The sequence below is a fragment of the Onthophagus taurus genome, chromosome 11 (genome assembly GCF_036711975.1).
Source record: "Onthophagus taurus isolate NC chromosome 11, IU_Otau_3.0, whole genome shotgun sequence".
In the NCBI taxonomy this organism is placed as follows: domain Eukaryota; kingdom Metazoa; phylum Arthropoda; class Insecta; order Coleoptera; family Scarabaeidae; genus Onthophagus; species Onthophagus taurus.
In genome coordinates this window covers 17,182,073-17,197,904 of record NC_091976.1, presented here as the reverse complement: position 1 = coordinate 17,197,904, position 15,832 = coordinate 17,182,073, and the positions used below count along the sequence as shown (strand labels likewise).

General features: G+C 33.8%; 2 protein-coding genes across 3 annotated transcripts in view; one reads left to right on the top strand and one right to left on the bottom strand.

The window, feature by feature from the left end:
- LOC111424234 (tenascin accessory) overlaps positions 1-15,832 on the bottom strand; it is a 595,836-nt gene that overhangs the window by 408,838 nt on the left and 171,166 nt on the right. The gene's annotated exons all lie outside the window — the stretch shown is intronic.
- On the top strand, positions 4,383-14,211 carry LOC111429393 (uncharacterized). The gene is made up of 6 exons (XM_023065296.2): positions 4,383-6,335; positions 6,388-7,402; positions 7,455-7,704; positions 12,276-12,552; positions 12,611-13,622; positions 13,680-14,211. Exons 1-6 carry the CDS (start codon positions 6,089-6,091, stop codon positions 13,963-13,965), a joined length of 3,087 nt encoding a protein of 1,028 aa, XP_022921064.2. The 5' UTR covers positions 4,383-6,088; the 3' UTR covers positions 13,966-14,211.

The following is a 15,832-nucleotide window of genomic DNA, read 5'->3' as shown; positions in this document are numbered from 1 at the left end:
TCTGTATAATCGTGCTTGTGATAGCTGTCATCAGTGTTCTGTGATAAAAATGGACACCAAACAATTTTCTCAATAGTTTTCAATAGTTTGAGCTGCCTATTCTGAGAAGTTTTATATTTTTAGAGAGATTAAAAAGGAAGTCCCGTTTTTCTCAACATTACTTTAGTCAAGTTAGCTTAGTCAAATGATGCATAACGCGGTCCAAATAATCTTTCAACGAAAAAATATATTCAACATTATGAAAAAGAATAAAATTAAATTATTAATAAATTCATTTGATTTAATTTGGTTGGGTTTTACAGTTTTGTTTGTTTATTATACAGCATGTCCCGTATCTTCCGCATCAGAGCATTATACGGTTGTAGGATACATTATTCTGAAGCGATACCTGTATATTATTATTAAATAAATTTAGCGTACAAAGAATTACTTTACTTTCTTGATGATTTTAAAAAAATGAGTATAGAAACAAAACATTGTAATAGTCAAATATTTGGCATTTGTGGTGCGTATACACAAAAATCTAGATTTTAGAGATGCTGTACTTTTCCGTATTCGGTGTCGTACACGAGAGAATCCTGGCCGAGGATAACTTTTGCAATTTGACATGCGGATAAGCCGGGCTGTCGAATGACAGATGGCACCCGGTGATCCGAGTTTGGCCGCGAAATCCGAACAGCGGCCGTTTCGCTGCGGTCTGCCCGGTGCTCTTCACCAGAAGAGATAGATTTATGGGCAGCTTCCTCTGCTTTCGCCCGTCAGAACTCTCGGATTCGTATTTCAGTTCCTGCTAGTAGTGGTAGCGGTGCAGCATCAGCCGGATCTAAAACTTGACCTAGTTCTGTTCTATACACCTTGTAAGATATTCATAAATGATAATTTATGAAAATCAATACATGTTTTGATTATGATTGATTAGCAATTGATTAACAACACGTGTTTGAAATTATATAAACAAATAAAACATCAACGACTGTCAAGTTGTGATGAGATTACAAGGTCGTTATCACGGTGACGCAACAATTTGTGTGTTTATATATATAATTTGTATCTAAAAATATCAGTATTAAGTGGGTTCCTCAACGAGTTAGATGTCTATTTAAAAAATGAAAATGAAAATAAGTCGTGTTTTATTAATAGTTTTGGTGTTTTTTGAATATAGACAAAAAGTTCAAATGTATTATTAATGTTTCTGATGCCGAGTAAAAATCACGACATTTTGGGTTGTGTTCTTTCAAAACATTTCTCCACGATTGGACGCAATGTAACTTATATTTCTGAGTTTTCTCTTAAAAACACTGAAACATTTCATAGTATTATTCATTTTGAAGAAATGATTAAATGGTTTTTTTCAATACTATATTTCTTAAAATTTGTTATTTATTTTTTTCGATAAAAAAGCTTTAAAAGCATGGAAAGTGCAAGGAAAGCCATCAGTTTTCAGCATAATTAAATAAATTGTCTCAATTATCGATATATTATAGCGTCAATGATTTTGGATGATTTAGATATTCAACATTTAGTTAATTCAAACTCATCCTTTGATGTTCTTATACAATTCCTTGGTTTGGATTCATTGATGGTTTTAGCCCATCTATGAAAAATGATTTTAAATGATTTAAAAGACGATTAAATTTTGGATGATGCCAAAGAAGGATTCGTTTATTTCAGTTTTACAATAAACGTTAGAGTTAGTAACGCTCCAAATGGCGGTTTAGATTGATTAAAAAATGTTTAGAAAACCTTTCGTTTAAGATTATTTTTAAATACGATGAAGATAATTCATCTTAAAAAAATTGTTACGGTTTCCGCAACCATCCGGTTTAGCTTATCCTTATAATATTAAACTGTTTATTAGTCACGGTGGTTTTCGGAATCCCTTCATTTTGGGATGCCCGTTGTTTACATTCCATTTTTTGGCGATCAACACAAAAATTATGCTGATGCTGAACATAACGGTTACGCGATAATTGCAGATGTTGAAAATATAGAAGAGAAGTCGATTTCTGGTTATTTAGAAAAAGTTTTATTCGATAAAAAGTAAATATTTATAATTAGTTTGAATGTTTTTTTTTAAATAAAGATTGCATTATTTTTTAGATTCTTAGAGTCGATTAAATTTAAATCAGATTTATACAGAGATCTACCTATGAATCCAATAGACCTGATTGACCAGAGCGTTCAATCCTCTGTACTGTATTGAACATATTATTAAACATAAAGGTGTTAAACAGTTAAAAGTTAAAGGAATTGAATTACCTTGGTATCAATTTTATTTATACTATAAGTATGAAATATTGTTGTAAATTTATATGTGTTTGCTATAAAAAGAGAAAAGTTAAAACTAATTAGGGAAGGTTACTCAACAAAAATAGTTTCCTTTTTCATTTCTATAAGAAATATAATAATTCTTACCACTTACAAGTGCACAATGAAAAAGCAATATCTTACAGAAATTTCAAGATTTTCTTTTGAGAGACACATCATGACCAAGTGTGTTCAACAGAAGAGTAATTCCGTCAAAGTCGCTACCGTCATTGAATAGCCCCTTCTTCATAATTTTTGAATGTTAAAAAATCCCAATTGATTTTAAAATGCTAATTAGTTAGAATTAAAACAATAGCGAAAGTGATTTTGAATGATGCAATCCTACTCTTTCAAAGTTTTTTTCAGGGTGAGCTAAACGACATGATTCGAGATTTAAATTTATCTAAGAAATCAGCTCAGCTTCTTGCGACAAGACTAAAAGAAAAACATTGCCTTCAGCCTGCCGTATCGCTAACATGTTATCGAATTAGAGAGGGCGACATTCTTCTAAATTTTAACGACCAAAAAGACAGAACGACCATAGATTGCTCAAAAAAAAAGTTTGCATGTGAATTAGCTTCAATCTTGATAGCTCATTCAACTACTCTTACGGAAGAATATTAAACTTATTTTAGAAAAACTTCATTAAAGTGAACACTGGAGCAGGAAAATCTACCATGCAGAATGAATATGACTGTAGGAAACGCTATCAGTCGAGAAAAAATCATTCTTCCACCAGTACATATAAAATTAGGGTTAACAAAACAGTTTGTAAAGCTTTAGATAGGAATGGCGATTGCTTCAAATTTGTCATTTATTTCCTGGTCTCAGTATAGAAAAGTTTGATGAGAGAAAGAGGAATGTTTGATGGGCCGCAAATCCGTACTCTTATAAATAACGATGATTTCACACCACATGACTTAAGTTGAATTGGAAGGATGGACAAGCTTTGTATCAATTGTCAAAATTTCTTTGGGGAATCATAAAGCTGAAGAATGTAGTAGAGAAAATGCAAGTAATGACCTAAAATTGACTAATAAACCCCATGACGCAGAATCAGTGTTGCCCTATGAATTATTTATGTCCAATCGACCTCTACTCGAGGTAGGTTGGAAAACTTATTCAATCAGCTGTCACACATAGGATCAGGGTCTTTGCTCCATTTACCGAGTGAGTGCCTGCATAAGCCATGCCTTATTCGAATCCTGTTATCAATTTTCCAACTTTGTCCAAGTGTCTCACTTCGCGCGTGACAGCCAGGTTCCATGTCAGTCCCCAGTTCCGCTCTATGTTAAAGTTCTCATTGTATAGAGTCTTAGCTTTCCTCATTGTAGAGTGTCTAGATTTGAGCCTGGTACATGAGGCCGCTTGGGTATAGATGTGGATTTGGAGTGAATCTATCACTGTCCAATATTTGTTGGTATTCTGGGACCAAAACGTCCTGTTTTCCAAGCTTGGATGGTAAAATATGGGTGAGTGCAGTAAAGCAGTGTATGAGAGTTGTTTTAAACAGTCAGTGTTTGCGTGGTGGAGTTTATTTGAGCATCTAAACTGTCGGTGTGTCGACCATTCAGCCAGACGGGTGAGCAATACTAAGCATCAGTGTAGACAAATGAAAGGACCAAACACCACACAGTTGCTGCTGTGATCTCCACGTGGTGCTACATATTATTTTTTGTGCGTACTTTACCTGTTGTTTTTTCAGGTGTGAACGATATGTGAGGGATCTGTCCAAAATCACATCCAGGTATTTTGGAGTTGGGTTGTGTACAAAAGGGTGACTGCCAAACCGAATGTCCAGCTGACGTGTAGCCTTCTTGTTATTGAGATTGAAGAATATTTTCTATAATATTCCCCCATCACAATCAGATCGCTGCTCAGAGTTCCCGCCGTCTCCTCTAAAGTGTTACGGATCACAGCCAGGACTGAATCATTTGAGTATGCGAACTTTACGTTAGTAGTATCTAGTATATAGTAGGATATTTAATGTTTTGCGTGGCTTTACGTGTATTCCAAAATGAGCTGAAAGGACCTGTCGCTGAGCATGTTGTTCAACAAGCCCAGTGTCTTACAAGGGATTAGACTTAGGAACTTAAAGAGCAATCTTTTCCTCTATACTGTGTCGTAAGCCGCTGCTAGATCCACAAAGACGGCAGATATCCTCTCTATCTTTAAATACTTCTTTGGTTGAATCTGTACACTAACCCCCAACAGTTGTATCTTCCTTCTTTACTTTTTACAATATTTTGGACAATAGCTACGAATATCAGTATACAGCTCTTTTCTTGATTCACCCAAAAACCCAACATACAAAGGTTGAGCTTCACCTTTTTCTTCCTTTTTGCTTCTAAGACAATGTGTCGTGTGATGAGAAATTGTGTGGCAACAAAAGAGCTTTGGAAACAATCTGTGAATGTTTGAGTATCCATCCATTCATGATTTGTTCTGTTGTAATAAGTAAGTAGTTTGTATCATTACAACATGATTTACGCTTGGGACCTAATTCAATCCATAGTAGGTACCTAGTGTAGTTCAGAACCACACATCATTATAGTAGTGTTTTTTTTTTATTGAAGACCTGTTCGGGATACTTATTGCCACGACAAAAAACATTTTTTTTTTGCCTGGATCGTCTTGTTGTAAGCTTGTTGTTGTAACGTTGTAACCTGGAACATCTTCAATTGAAACATTTGCACAACACCTTTTAATATTTGTCGCGACTTTTTGAATTATCTCGTTACCATGTTTTTCTAAGATGTATCGGTTCCAATCTATGCTCGGCAAATTTGAACTAAATTTAGCCACTCAGCTATAACTTTTCGCCAAGTATCTTACGTCGTTGAGTGCTGGCGGGAAAGCCTAATCTTCACAACAATTATTAGCTCTTATGACTGCCCGTCCTTCTTCACATGTGAACATGGTTTTATTATACAGTATTTCTTTGAACTAAACACTAACACTATCACTGGAAATAACAGTAGACCTAGAACTAGAAACTTTAGGATATAAAATTTTAATCAAATCGGGCAACCTAAACTTGCAAATTGATTTAATTTACGTTTAAATTGAGGCAAATTAATCATTTATTGTATAAGCTTTTAAGTATAACAATGATAAACATTTATGTATTGATAGACGTTTAGATAGACGTTAGTCCATCAGTGCTACATAAAAATGCGAAAACACTCTAGTTATTACATCAAATATTTAACAATTTCACAATAAAAAAAATCGAAGCATCAAAATTTATAAGAGCGAAACAATTGTTTATAATGTGCTAAAACTAGATTAGATTTGGTTTTTATTTCAATTTAATATAATACAAGACATATAATTTTACAAAATTGAAACCAAATTAGTATAGAACGTAATTACACTTCAGCAAAAAATTTAGAAAACGATAAACTGAAGTCACATGTTTAACAAGTTAATGTTTAAATTGACCTGATTCGAAAAAACGAACTGCATGTTCATGATTAGAGGACTCGAATTTATCGGAAAAACATCGAAACCCCACGAGATTCTGTAAACATTATTAATTGTTATACAGAACCCTTATCGATATTTCTTGTAATTATAGAAACAATTACTAGTATGGATCGATGACTCTCTAATTCGTGTAGCCTTTAAATACGACATCAATATAATTGATACTATTCGTGATGAGATTACATGGTCGATATCACGATGATGCAACAATTTATAAGTATATTACAATTTAGATTCTAACAACATCAGTATCGAGGGGGTTTCTCTAGTAGGTGTATCGCTTGCTTTAATAATGAAGATGAAAAGAAATTGTGTTTTATTAATAGTTTTCGTGTTTTTTGGATATGTATCATTAGTACAAAGTGCAAATATATTATTAATATTTCCAATGGCGAGTAAAAGTCATGATATTTTGGGCTATGCTTTAGCAAAACATCTCTCCACAGTTGGACATAATGTAACGTATGTTTCTGCGTTTTCTCATAAAAACACAGAAACGTTTCACAGTATTCATCTTGAAGAAATGATTAAAATTAAAGGTGATTTTAAATAACTTATATATTTCTATTTACTATTGATTGTATTTCATAGAAAAACTTCAAAAGCATATGCAAGGAAATGGAACGATATTCGATATAATTGAACAAGTGTATTTTGTATTGGACATACCTGCAATGATCTTTAATGACTCAGATATTCAAGACACAATTAAATCAAACGCAAATTTTGATGTTCTTATACAGTTTGCTGGTATAGATGCATCGATGGTTTTAGCACACCACTTTGATATACCAATAATAGTATTTTCACCAACAACCGCTATATTGACTCAGAACAATATGGTGGGAAATCCAAGTCCTCCATCTTATATATCAACGATAATGACACCGTATAAAGAAGACATGAGCTTTTTCGAACGCGTTAAAAACACTGTGATTCCTTTCATAGCATTCAATTTAATAGAAATGGCATTTAATTATGTAGGAAATAAAGCAATTCAACACGATTTTCCGGGATATCCATCGATTCAAGAAGTTATTAGAGATCGTGTTGATTTAATTTTAGTAAACTCTGATATAAGCACCGAAACTCCACGACCTTACGTACCGAACATGATACAAATCGGCGGATTTCACTTACAAAAACCAGAGCCATTAAAACACGATCTAAAAAAAGTTTTGGACGATGCCAAAGAAGGATTTGTTTATTTAAGTTTAGGGACAAACGTTAGAGTTAGCGACATACCAAGTGGTGGTTTTGAAGTGATTAAAAAGTGTTTGGAAAAACTTCCGTTTAAAATTATCTTTAAACATGATGAGGATGAGATGGTTGGGGCACCTAAAAATTTTTATGTTCGAAAATGGTTTCCGCAAGCATCCGTTCTAGCTCATCGAAATATTAAATTATTTATTAGTCACGGTGGTTTTGGTGGAATGTCAGAGACCCTTTATTACGGGGTACCAGTTGTTTGTATTCCGTTTTTTGGCGATCAACGACAAAATTGTGTCGAGGCGGAATATAACGGTTACTCAGTAACTGCCGAAGTTCAAAATTTGGATGAAAAGTCGTTTTCTGAGAATTTACAAAAAGTTTTATATGACAAAAAGTAAGTAGTTATGTATAAAAAATTCTTAAAATAATTTTTGTATTATTTTTAGATTTATAGAAGCGATTAAATTTAAATCTAATTTTTATAGAGACCAACCTATGAATCCCATGGATAAAGCTGTGTATTGGATTGAGCATGTTATTAAACACAAAGGGGCTAAACATTTAAGGGTTAAAGGAATTGATTTACCTTGGTATCAATATTATTTATTGGATGTGTTTTTGTTTATTGGAGCGCTGACATTTGTTGTTTTATGTTTTAGTTATTACAGTTTGAAATATTGTTGTAAATTTATTTGTGTTTGCTGTAAAAAAAGAAAAGTTAAAACTAATTAAAGAAGTTTACCATACACAGGCAAGATTTTGATTTACACCCATATTATATGAACATGCTATCAAGAAATTCAAACCTAGAACGTTAACGATAGAAGATAAAGATAGAAAGGTATTATGGAAAGACGAGATCGTGCTTAACCAATGGACACAGTACTGTGAAGAGCTGTATTCCGACAAGGTATACAGAGAGAAGACGAATCACAATTGGGAATATATATATATATATTGGGAGATAGATTGTGAGCCAGATATTCTGAAAGAAGAAGTGATACGTCAGCTAAAGGCAAATAGAGACTCTGGAGCAGATCAAATCCATGCAGAATTTTTCAAAGTGTTAGACGATGCGGAAGTAAAAATGCTGTTAGATCTATGCAACAAAGTATGGAGAACAGGAAATAGGTCAATAGATTGGACAACATCAATTTTCAAGCCTATATACAAGAAATGTGAAAATTGCAGCACTATTTCCTTAATATTACGTGCTAGTAAAATTTTACTGCGAATAATATAGACCATCGACTAAATAACAATCTACAATTACAAATACCGCCTGAACAAGTAAGAAAGACTAAAGGAAGAGGTACACGAGATCAGATCGAAAGTACAATATTCCGATGCTACTCATCGATTATCAAAAGGCGTTTGACTGTGTCAAATGGGAACACTTGTGGTTAGTCTTCGGCGAAAGGAGAGTGCCAAATCATCTCGTAGCGCTAATAAGAAATCTATGAAACAGGAAAAGCAAAAATACAACTAAACGTATATGTCTCATGTGAATTTAGTATAGAAAATTTGTCAGGCAGGGCTGTACTTTATCACCAAAACTGTGAAAGAAACTCACTAATCTCCGATATGCCGACGTTACGATTCTGCTGGCGAAAGACAGAAAGGAACCTAAATAGGCCGAAATTGATGATAATAGACAGAGGCAATACTCTAACACAAGAAAATATTGTAGATGAACTAGAAAAATCACAGAATCTATATACCTAGGCATATGGAATATAGCTAAATTTCCATGACTAACTTGACAAAGATATGGAAAGATCAACAAATTATAAAAAGGACAAAAGTCAAACTAGTTAGAACACTTATATTCGCGATTTTCCTATACTATGTAGAATTCTGCACTATCAAAGAAGCCGATAAAAGAGGATTGAGACTTTTGAGATGTGGTGCTGGACGTCGAATGCTGCGTGTTTTATGGCTAGACAGATGCACTAACGATATGTTAGTCCGTCTGAAAGAGCTCGAGATCAATGACAGACTGTCCACGTCGACGAATTCTACAATATTTTGAGCATATAATCAGAAGAGAACCTGGAGAAATTATTGATACATTGAAATAAATAGCCATGTAATAACAAAGCATTAATTCAAACACCGCGGTAATTTCAAAATGCTTATTACTTATAAATAAAATTGTGTTTGCAAGTTTAATGCTTAATTGCGATTTATTGGAGTTAAATAATTATTGAAACTACATCTCCAAGTCTATATGTGGCCTGCGATGTAGTAAATCTCCTTTAAGTTTATATTAGAGTCTAACCCCTTAAACTAGAATAAATACAGATTTTAATATGAGTGTTGAGCCCATTCCTTTAAGTTTTCTTAAACTCCTACCAGCATTTCTAGATCTAGTGCTTTTAAAGTTGGAAGATAATGTTTAAACATCTTTGCTTTGAAGTACCTCTATTAGAAAATGTAGCAGGAATTCAAAAAGCTAGCAAGGATGTCATTGAACAGTTTCTCATAAGGAGATTAACCGATTGATTAACATCTCTTGCAAAATTGAATGAGAATCATGGACTAATGATGGAAAATCTGTAATTTTATGACGTAAAATATTCTTAAAGCATAATAAGTGGCGATTTTTGGATTATCAAGAAGTCGTTGGTAAACCTGACAGAAGTTTCCTGCAGTCCTATAACAAAAATTGTTTTTCTTTACAACTCGATAAGCATGAAATCCACTTCGCTAATTACCAATACGATTCTTCGTCATACTAAAGTTATTACGTAATTATTCAATTAAATTATCTCGCAGCAGTGAAGTTACTGCTCAAACTGCCCACTAATGTATCACATAGATGCATACCTACAAGAGCTGTTTGAAACAATTTTATTGCAAGTTGTGGTAACTGTTGTAATGTTGGTACAGCATAAATGTTTAACTGAAAAATTACTGAAAACACCAAATATTTGGAGATCTGTGGAATTTCTTGGAAAGTAATCTGGATTTCTCCATATACCTGTAAACATTCCCGGACATCATTGGCAAAAAGTAGAAACTCCTGATATCCTTGGAAATTTTTAAAAATCATCAGCAATTCCTGTATATCTTTGGGAATTAAATCAAAAGAAACCTCTAGAAATTAAAAGATATCCCTTAAGATATTCCTTATTATTATTATTATTATTGCTGCCGGGCTGAGGAGAGCGGCCCCTCTCGTTACCGCGACCTATAAGATCTATTGTAACTTTAGCCCTCCAAAGGTTTAGGGCAAATGTAGGTCCTTAATGAACCTTAGTATTGTCCTGAGGTCTTGAACCTTTATGTCGGTAGGTAACAGGGGAGTTTTACCGAAGACGTTGTGCCTTAGACGGTCTCTGGCGACGCAATTGCACAGTATATGTTCAGCAGTTTTTGACTCGTCGTTGCATAGTCGACAAGTTTGATCCTCAGCTTGTCTAATGTGGAAGAGGTGGTATTTTAGGGGCGCATGGCCGGTCAGGTAGTCTGAGAGCGTTCTTAGATCCCCTTTGCTGAGGCATAAAACCTCTTTGGTTTTGTTTTGCGACGGAGTTATCATACTCTTCGCTTCTCTGTGACCTGGAAGTTCTTGATTGTTTGTTTTAGGTGGCTTTTTTGTAGTCCACATCCAGGTTGGGGTCCAATGAAGGGCGTGTTTGCTGCCTCTTTGGCCAGCTTGTCGGCCTTCTCATTGCCCTCAATGTTGCTGTGACCTGGAACCCACCATAGGGTAACATCATTGCCCCTAGCGAGTTCTCTCAGGTTGTTGATACACTCTCTGATCAGTGCGGAGCCACACGTGTAGGCCTAAATAGCCTTTAAGGCGGCCCGACTGTCTGTGAAAATGTTTATGGATGCGCCTTTTTGTCCTTTCTGTAGGTTCAAAGCGGTGCAGAAGTTTATAGCAAGAACTTCTGCTTGGAAAATTGTTAAGTCCGAGCTGAGGGGCAATTTGATGTGGCTATTTGGTCCACTGATGCCCATGCCTACTCCAGATCTTACTGTCTTTGAAGCATCGGTGTACCAGGCTAGGGCTCCTCTTTTTAGTTGAGGCCCTCCCTTCGCCCAATCATACCTGCTACTAAATATGACCTTATACGGTTGGTTGAAATTGTATTCCGTCGTAAAATATTCCTTAGTTGTATTTGAAAACATTCTAAAAAAAAATCTCTAACATTTAAAATATTCTAACATTGCTGAACATTTCTGGAAAACCACAGATATCTCAAATGTGTTTAGATTAGTTTGAAGTAGAACTTCAAACTTGTTTCTGAAGAAGGTTGCAACAATGGCATACGAAGTAGAAAACATTTTTTTCAAAAAAAAACTCACGGCTTAACCCGAAAGTTTTTAGTTCTAGGTCTAGTGTTAGTTCTAGTGATAGTGCAATGACTAAAAAAAACCTTGATTATTTAGGAAATCCTTAGAAAGCTTAGTCTTTGAAAATCTAAAGACAAATAGGTTTCCAACAAAAATATGTTGTATGTTACTGCAGGGTTACTCGAAACCGACATGATTACTCGTGTTTTCCTCCAAATTCTACAAGTATTGTTCAGCCCAGAGCTCAACGTGTTGTAGAAAGTATGAAGAGCAAAGAGATTCAATTATTGGGAGAACATGCTGTTCTGTGGTTTCGGAAATGTATGAATTTAAAACATGGAATTAATACATTCGCATTTGATAAATGAATTAGCCAAGATTCTCAACATGAGAAAGTTGATACGGACGATGATAACCATTATCAACTGAAAAAACATAACGCCCATAGCGTACGAAATTAATGATTCGGACGGAAGAGACGATGAAGAAATGACCAAGTTATGAATAATAATGTTGATTTTAACAACAAAAATATAGCTCTGATACTAAAAGAAATAATGGTACCACCAAAAGAAGTAATTTAGAAAGATTCTGTACATGTTCGTATGCTTTCATGATAAAAATAAATGTTTGTAGTAATTTGATAAATCACCTATTTTTACGATATTATCTGATTACTCGTAGTATCGTAATATCAGCTCGTGTTAAAATTAGAATATATTTTTAAAATTCCGTAACTCTTATCGATTTTGATGACTACTTAGATACTTTATTATGCTTTATGACAAATCTTCGTAGTTTAATAATAATAATAATTAATATACTCAATAATATACAATAATTAAACAGCCTTCATTTCGTGATAAGATTAGAAGGTGGTTATCACGATGACGCAACATTTAATAATCATAATAATTTGATTTCTAAAAACATCAGTAACAGTAGTGTCCTACAAGTGTTAGAATGAGATCTCTTTAGACATCTCTTTAGAAATGAGAGTGAAAAGATTTTGTGCTCTGATTACAATTTTGGTGCTTTTTGAATACATTTCATTTGCAAAATGCGCAAATATACTATCGATGTTTCCATCGCCGAGTAAAAGTCACGATGTCTTGGGTTATGCTCTTTCGAAACATCTCTCGACAATTGGACACAATGTAACATATATTTCTGCGTATTCCCATAAAAGTACCGAGACGTTTCATTGTATTCATCTCGAAGAAATTATTAAAATTAAAGGTATTTTTAAATAAACTAAAAAAATATATAATAGCTAAGTCTCATTTTTATTTTATAGAAAATATGCAAAAATATATGAACAATAATGCCACGGTTTTCAATATAATTGAACAAATTAACTCAATAATCGATATAGCTTCAATGATTTTGAACGACTCAGACATACAAGATTTAATTAAATCAAACTCATCCTTTGATGTTCTTATACACTTTCTTGGTATGGATTCATCAATGATTTTGGCCCATCATTTTAAAATTCCGATAATAGTATTTTCACCAATAACTGCAATAAACACACACACTCGTATGGTAGGAAATCCAAGTCCTCCATCTTACATACCAACGGTAATGACACCGTACAAAGAAGACATGAGCTTTTTCCAACGCGTCAAGAACACTGTACTTCCTTTCGTGGGATTCAATTTAATAGAAATGGCATTTAATCATGTAGGAAATAAAGCAATTCAACATCATTTTCCGGGTTATCCATCGATTGAAGAAATTAAAGATCGCGTTGATTTAATTTTGGTAAATTCACATTTAAGTACAGAAACTCCACGACCTTACGTACCGAACATGATACAAATCGGCGGATTTCACTTACAAAAACCAGAGCCATTAAAAGAAGATCTAAAACAGATATTAGATGATGCTAAAGAAGGATTTGTTTATTTCAGTCTTGGAACAAATGTTAGAGTTAGTGATATTCCAAGCGATGGTTTAGATGTGATTAAAAAGTGCTTGGGTAAACTTCCTTTTAAAATTATTTTTAAATTCGATGAAGATGAAATAGCCGACGCGCCCAAAAATTTTTACGTTCGAAAATGGTTTCCACAACCAGCCGGTTTATCTCACCCTAACATCAAATTATTTATTAGCCATGGTGGTTATGGTGGAATGACGGAGTCACTGTTTTACGGTATACCAGTGGTTTGTATTCCCTTTTTTGGCGATCAACAACAAAATTGTGTTGACGCTGAACATAACGGTTATTCCGTAACTGTTAATGTTCAAAGTTTGGAGGAGAAATCGTTTTCTGATTACCTAGAAAAAGTGTTATACGATAAAAAGTAAGTACTAAACTCCGTTTATCACGATTCTTGATATAATTGTTGGATTATTTTTAGATTTATACAAGCTATTAAATTTAAGTCTGATTTGTATAGAGATCAGCCTATGAATCCAATGGATAAAGCTGTATATTGGATTGAACATGTTATTAAACATAAAGGGGCTAAACATTTAAGGGTTAAAGGAATTGATTTACCTTGGTATCAATACTATTTGTTGGATGTCTTTTTGTTTATTGGATTAGTTATTATTGTTATTTTAAGTTTTGTTTATTATAGTTTGAAATATTGTTGTAAATATATTTGTTATTGCTCAAAAAAGAGAAAAGTTAAAACTAATTAAAGAATATCTTTCAAAATTACAATTAATGAATACTACAATTAGTAGGTTGTAAATTATTCGAGAGTGGGTGAATAAATATATGTATAAGAGTAGATATCGAAGTCGTGATCATTTTAATCATATCATCTAAAACTATGATTAAGGTGATGAGGATATTCTCATTATATCAAGACAATTAAAGAAATGTATCAAATTATGAGTAGATTGGAGATAGTAAGTAATATATATCTTACATAAAATCATGTAAAACAATGTTGTAGTTATTTGTACCTCCTAGAGATTCTTCCTTCTCACTGGAGAGGGCAACACTCTCATTCCGTCATGTCTCATAATTCCTTCTTCAGCCTTTCTGCATTCCTTGTTATGGTTCTTTAAATCATCTGTATCCACTTGCCATTTCCAGTTATTATCACCTATGTTTTCACTTTCCATATGAATTTGACTTCTTCCCACATTCCTATGGATTTCTGACTCAAATTTCTCTCCTATTTCTATTCCTCTCAATTTTTACGATTTGATTGTATGATTTACTATTTTCTTCTTCTATGCGTGGTTTTGTAGTTTGCGTTGTTCTCTCCTTCAGCTGGCTTTAGGTAATACCACAAAGTGATCACTATCAATTTCTGGTCCACTGATTTTCATCTTATCTTTCCTCGTATCTTTTATACCCTTGTTGTGTTTGAACCAATCTATATTAGACGTGATGAAACCACAGACAACTGGTTTACAAGTGTAGAATTAGCAGAGTAAAGACAATTTTCTGTATTATTTTTATAAGGCAAAATTAGACAAATAGGATCAAGAATTATTGCTATTAACAATTTTTTAAGATAGTTTCATACACCTTCAAAATACATCGTAGTACTTCTATCAACTATGTATCGCGATGACGCCATTGATACCAACACCGTCATACCCAAAATAATTGTGAATTATAAACAGTTTCTGAAGAAATTTACAACATGGCATCCGAAACGTCAAACAATTTTTCAAAGCACGACGTAACCCTCAAGCTTCTAGTTCTAGGTCTAGTGTTAGTTCAAACATTAAAGATACAATAAGTTTGTTTTATAAAATATTGAAACGAAAACTTCAGAAACACTTTCCGAGAAAATAGAATAATAGACTTATAGACTTGTCTCAATTGGGTGTCGTTAACAGTCATTTACCTATCGTATTAACCATGTAATTTGGTGTAATTACTTTAGTGCAGTGTGTTTGTATAATGTCATCGTCAAATCCATTAGCAAATTGCAAACATGATGATATAATTATCAATAATTATGTTATAGGCAGGTATGAGTAATAAGTTTTTGACTCAAAGTTATGTCGCAATTAGTTTAGTTTTTAGAAATATGGGAACGTAATCTTATAAACACGAAATTTTATGCAATATCTAAAACCTTAAACGTTGAAATGTGTGAATAACTAATTTCTGGACCGGGTTTTGCGTAATTCCTACCATTGTTCTCATTCAGAAACCAGAGTCCAAGTCTTCGTAAGGACTAATTAAAATCGGTCCAGGAGCAAGGGTCCATTGTGTCGCCGTAAGCGAAATATTCAAAATAGATTAAGATCGAGCGCTGGGACGGCCAACAATGGCCGCATCATTATTAACCAGCGTATAAGCCCCCGTTATAGTCCGGTCTTACCGGGTAGTTTAAGGGTGTAACCGCCGGTACCTTCGTTGCACTCGCTAAATTATGGAGAATGGAGAACGTTTCCTGTTTGGGGCCGGGTCCCGCATCGGCCACTGTCAGGATTTTGTGATGAATGGCTCCGCAGTCCTTTAACAGAAGCAGCTAGAGAGAACTTTAAAGACTCTCAAACAACTTTACTATTATTATTGTTACACAATCATTTATAT

Coding starts and splice junctions, on each gene's coding strand:
- LOC111429393 (XM_023065296.2), top strand. CDS start 6,089: ATGAAGATGAAAAGAAATTGTGTTTTATTAATAGTTTTCGTGTTTTTT. Junction 7,705..12,275: donor ATTGTTGTAAATTTATTTGT/GTTTGCTGTAAA, acceptor TACAAGTGTTAG/AATGAGATCTCTTTAGACAT. Junction 12,553..12,610: donor AGAAATTATTAAAATTAAAG/GTATTTTTAAAT, acceptor TTTATTTTATAG/AAAATATGCAAAAATATATG.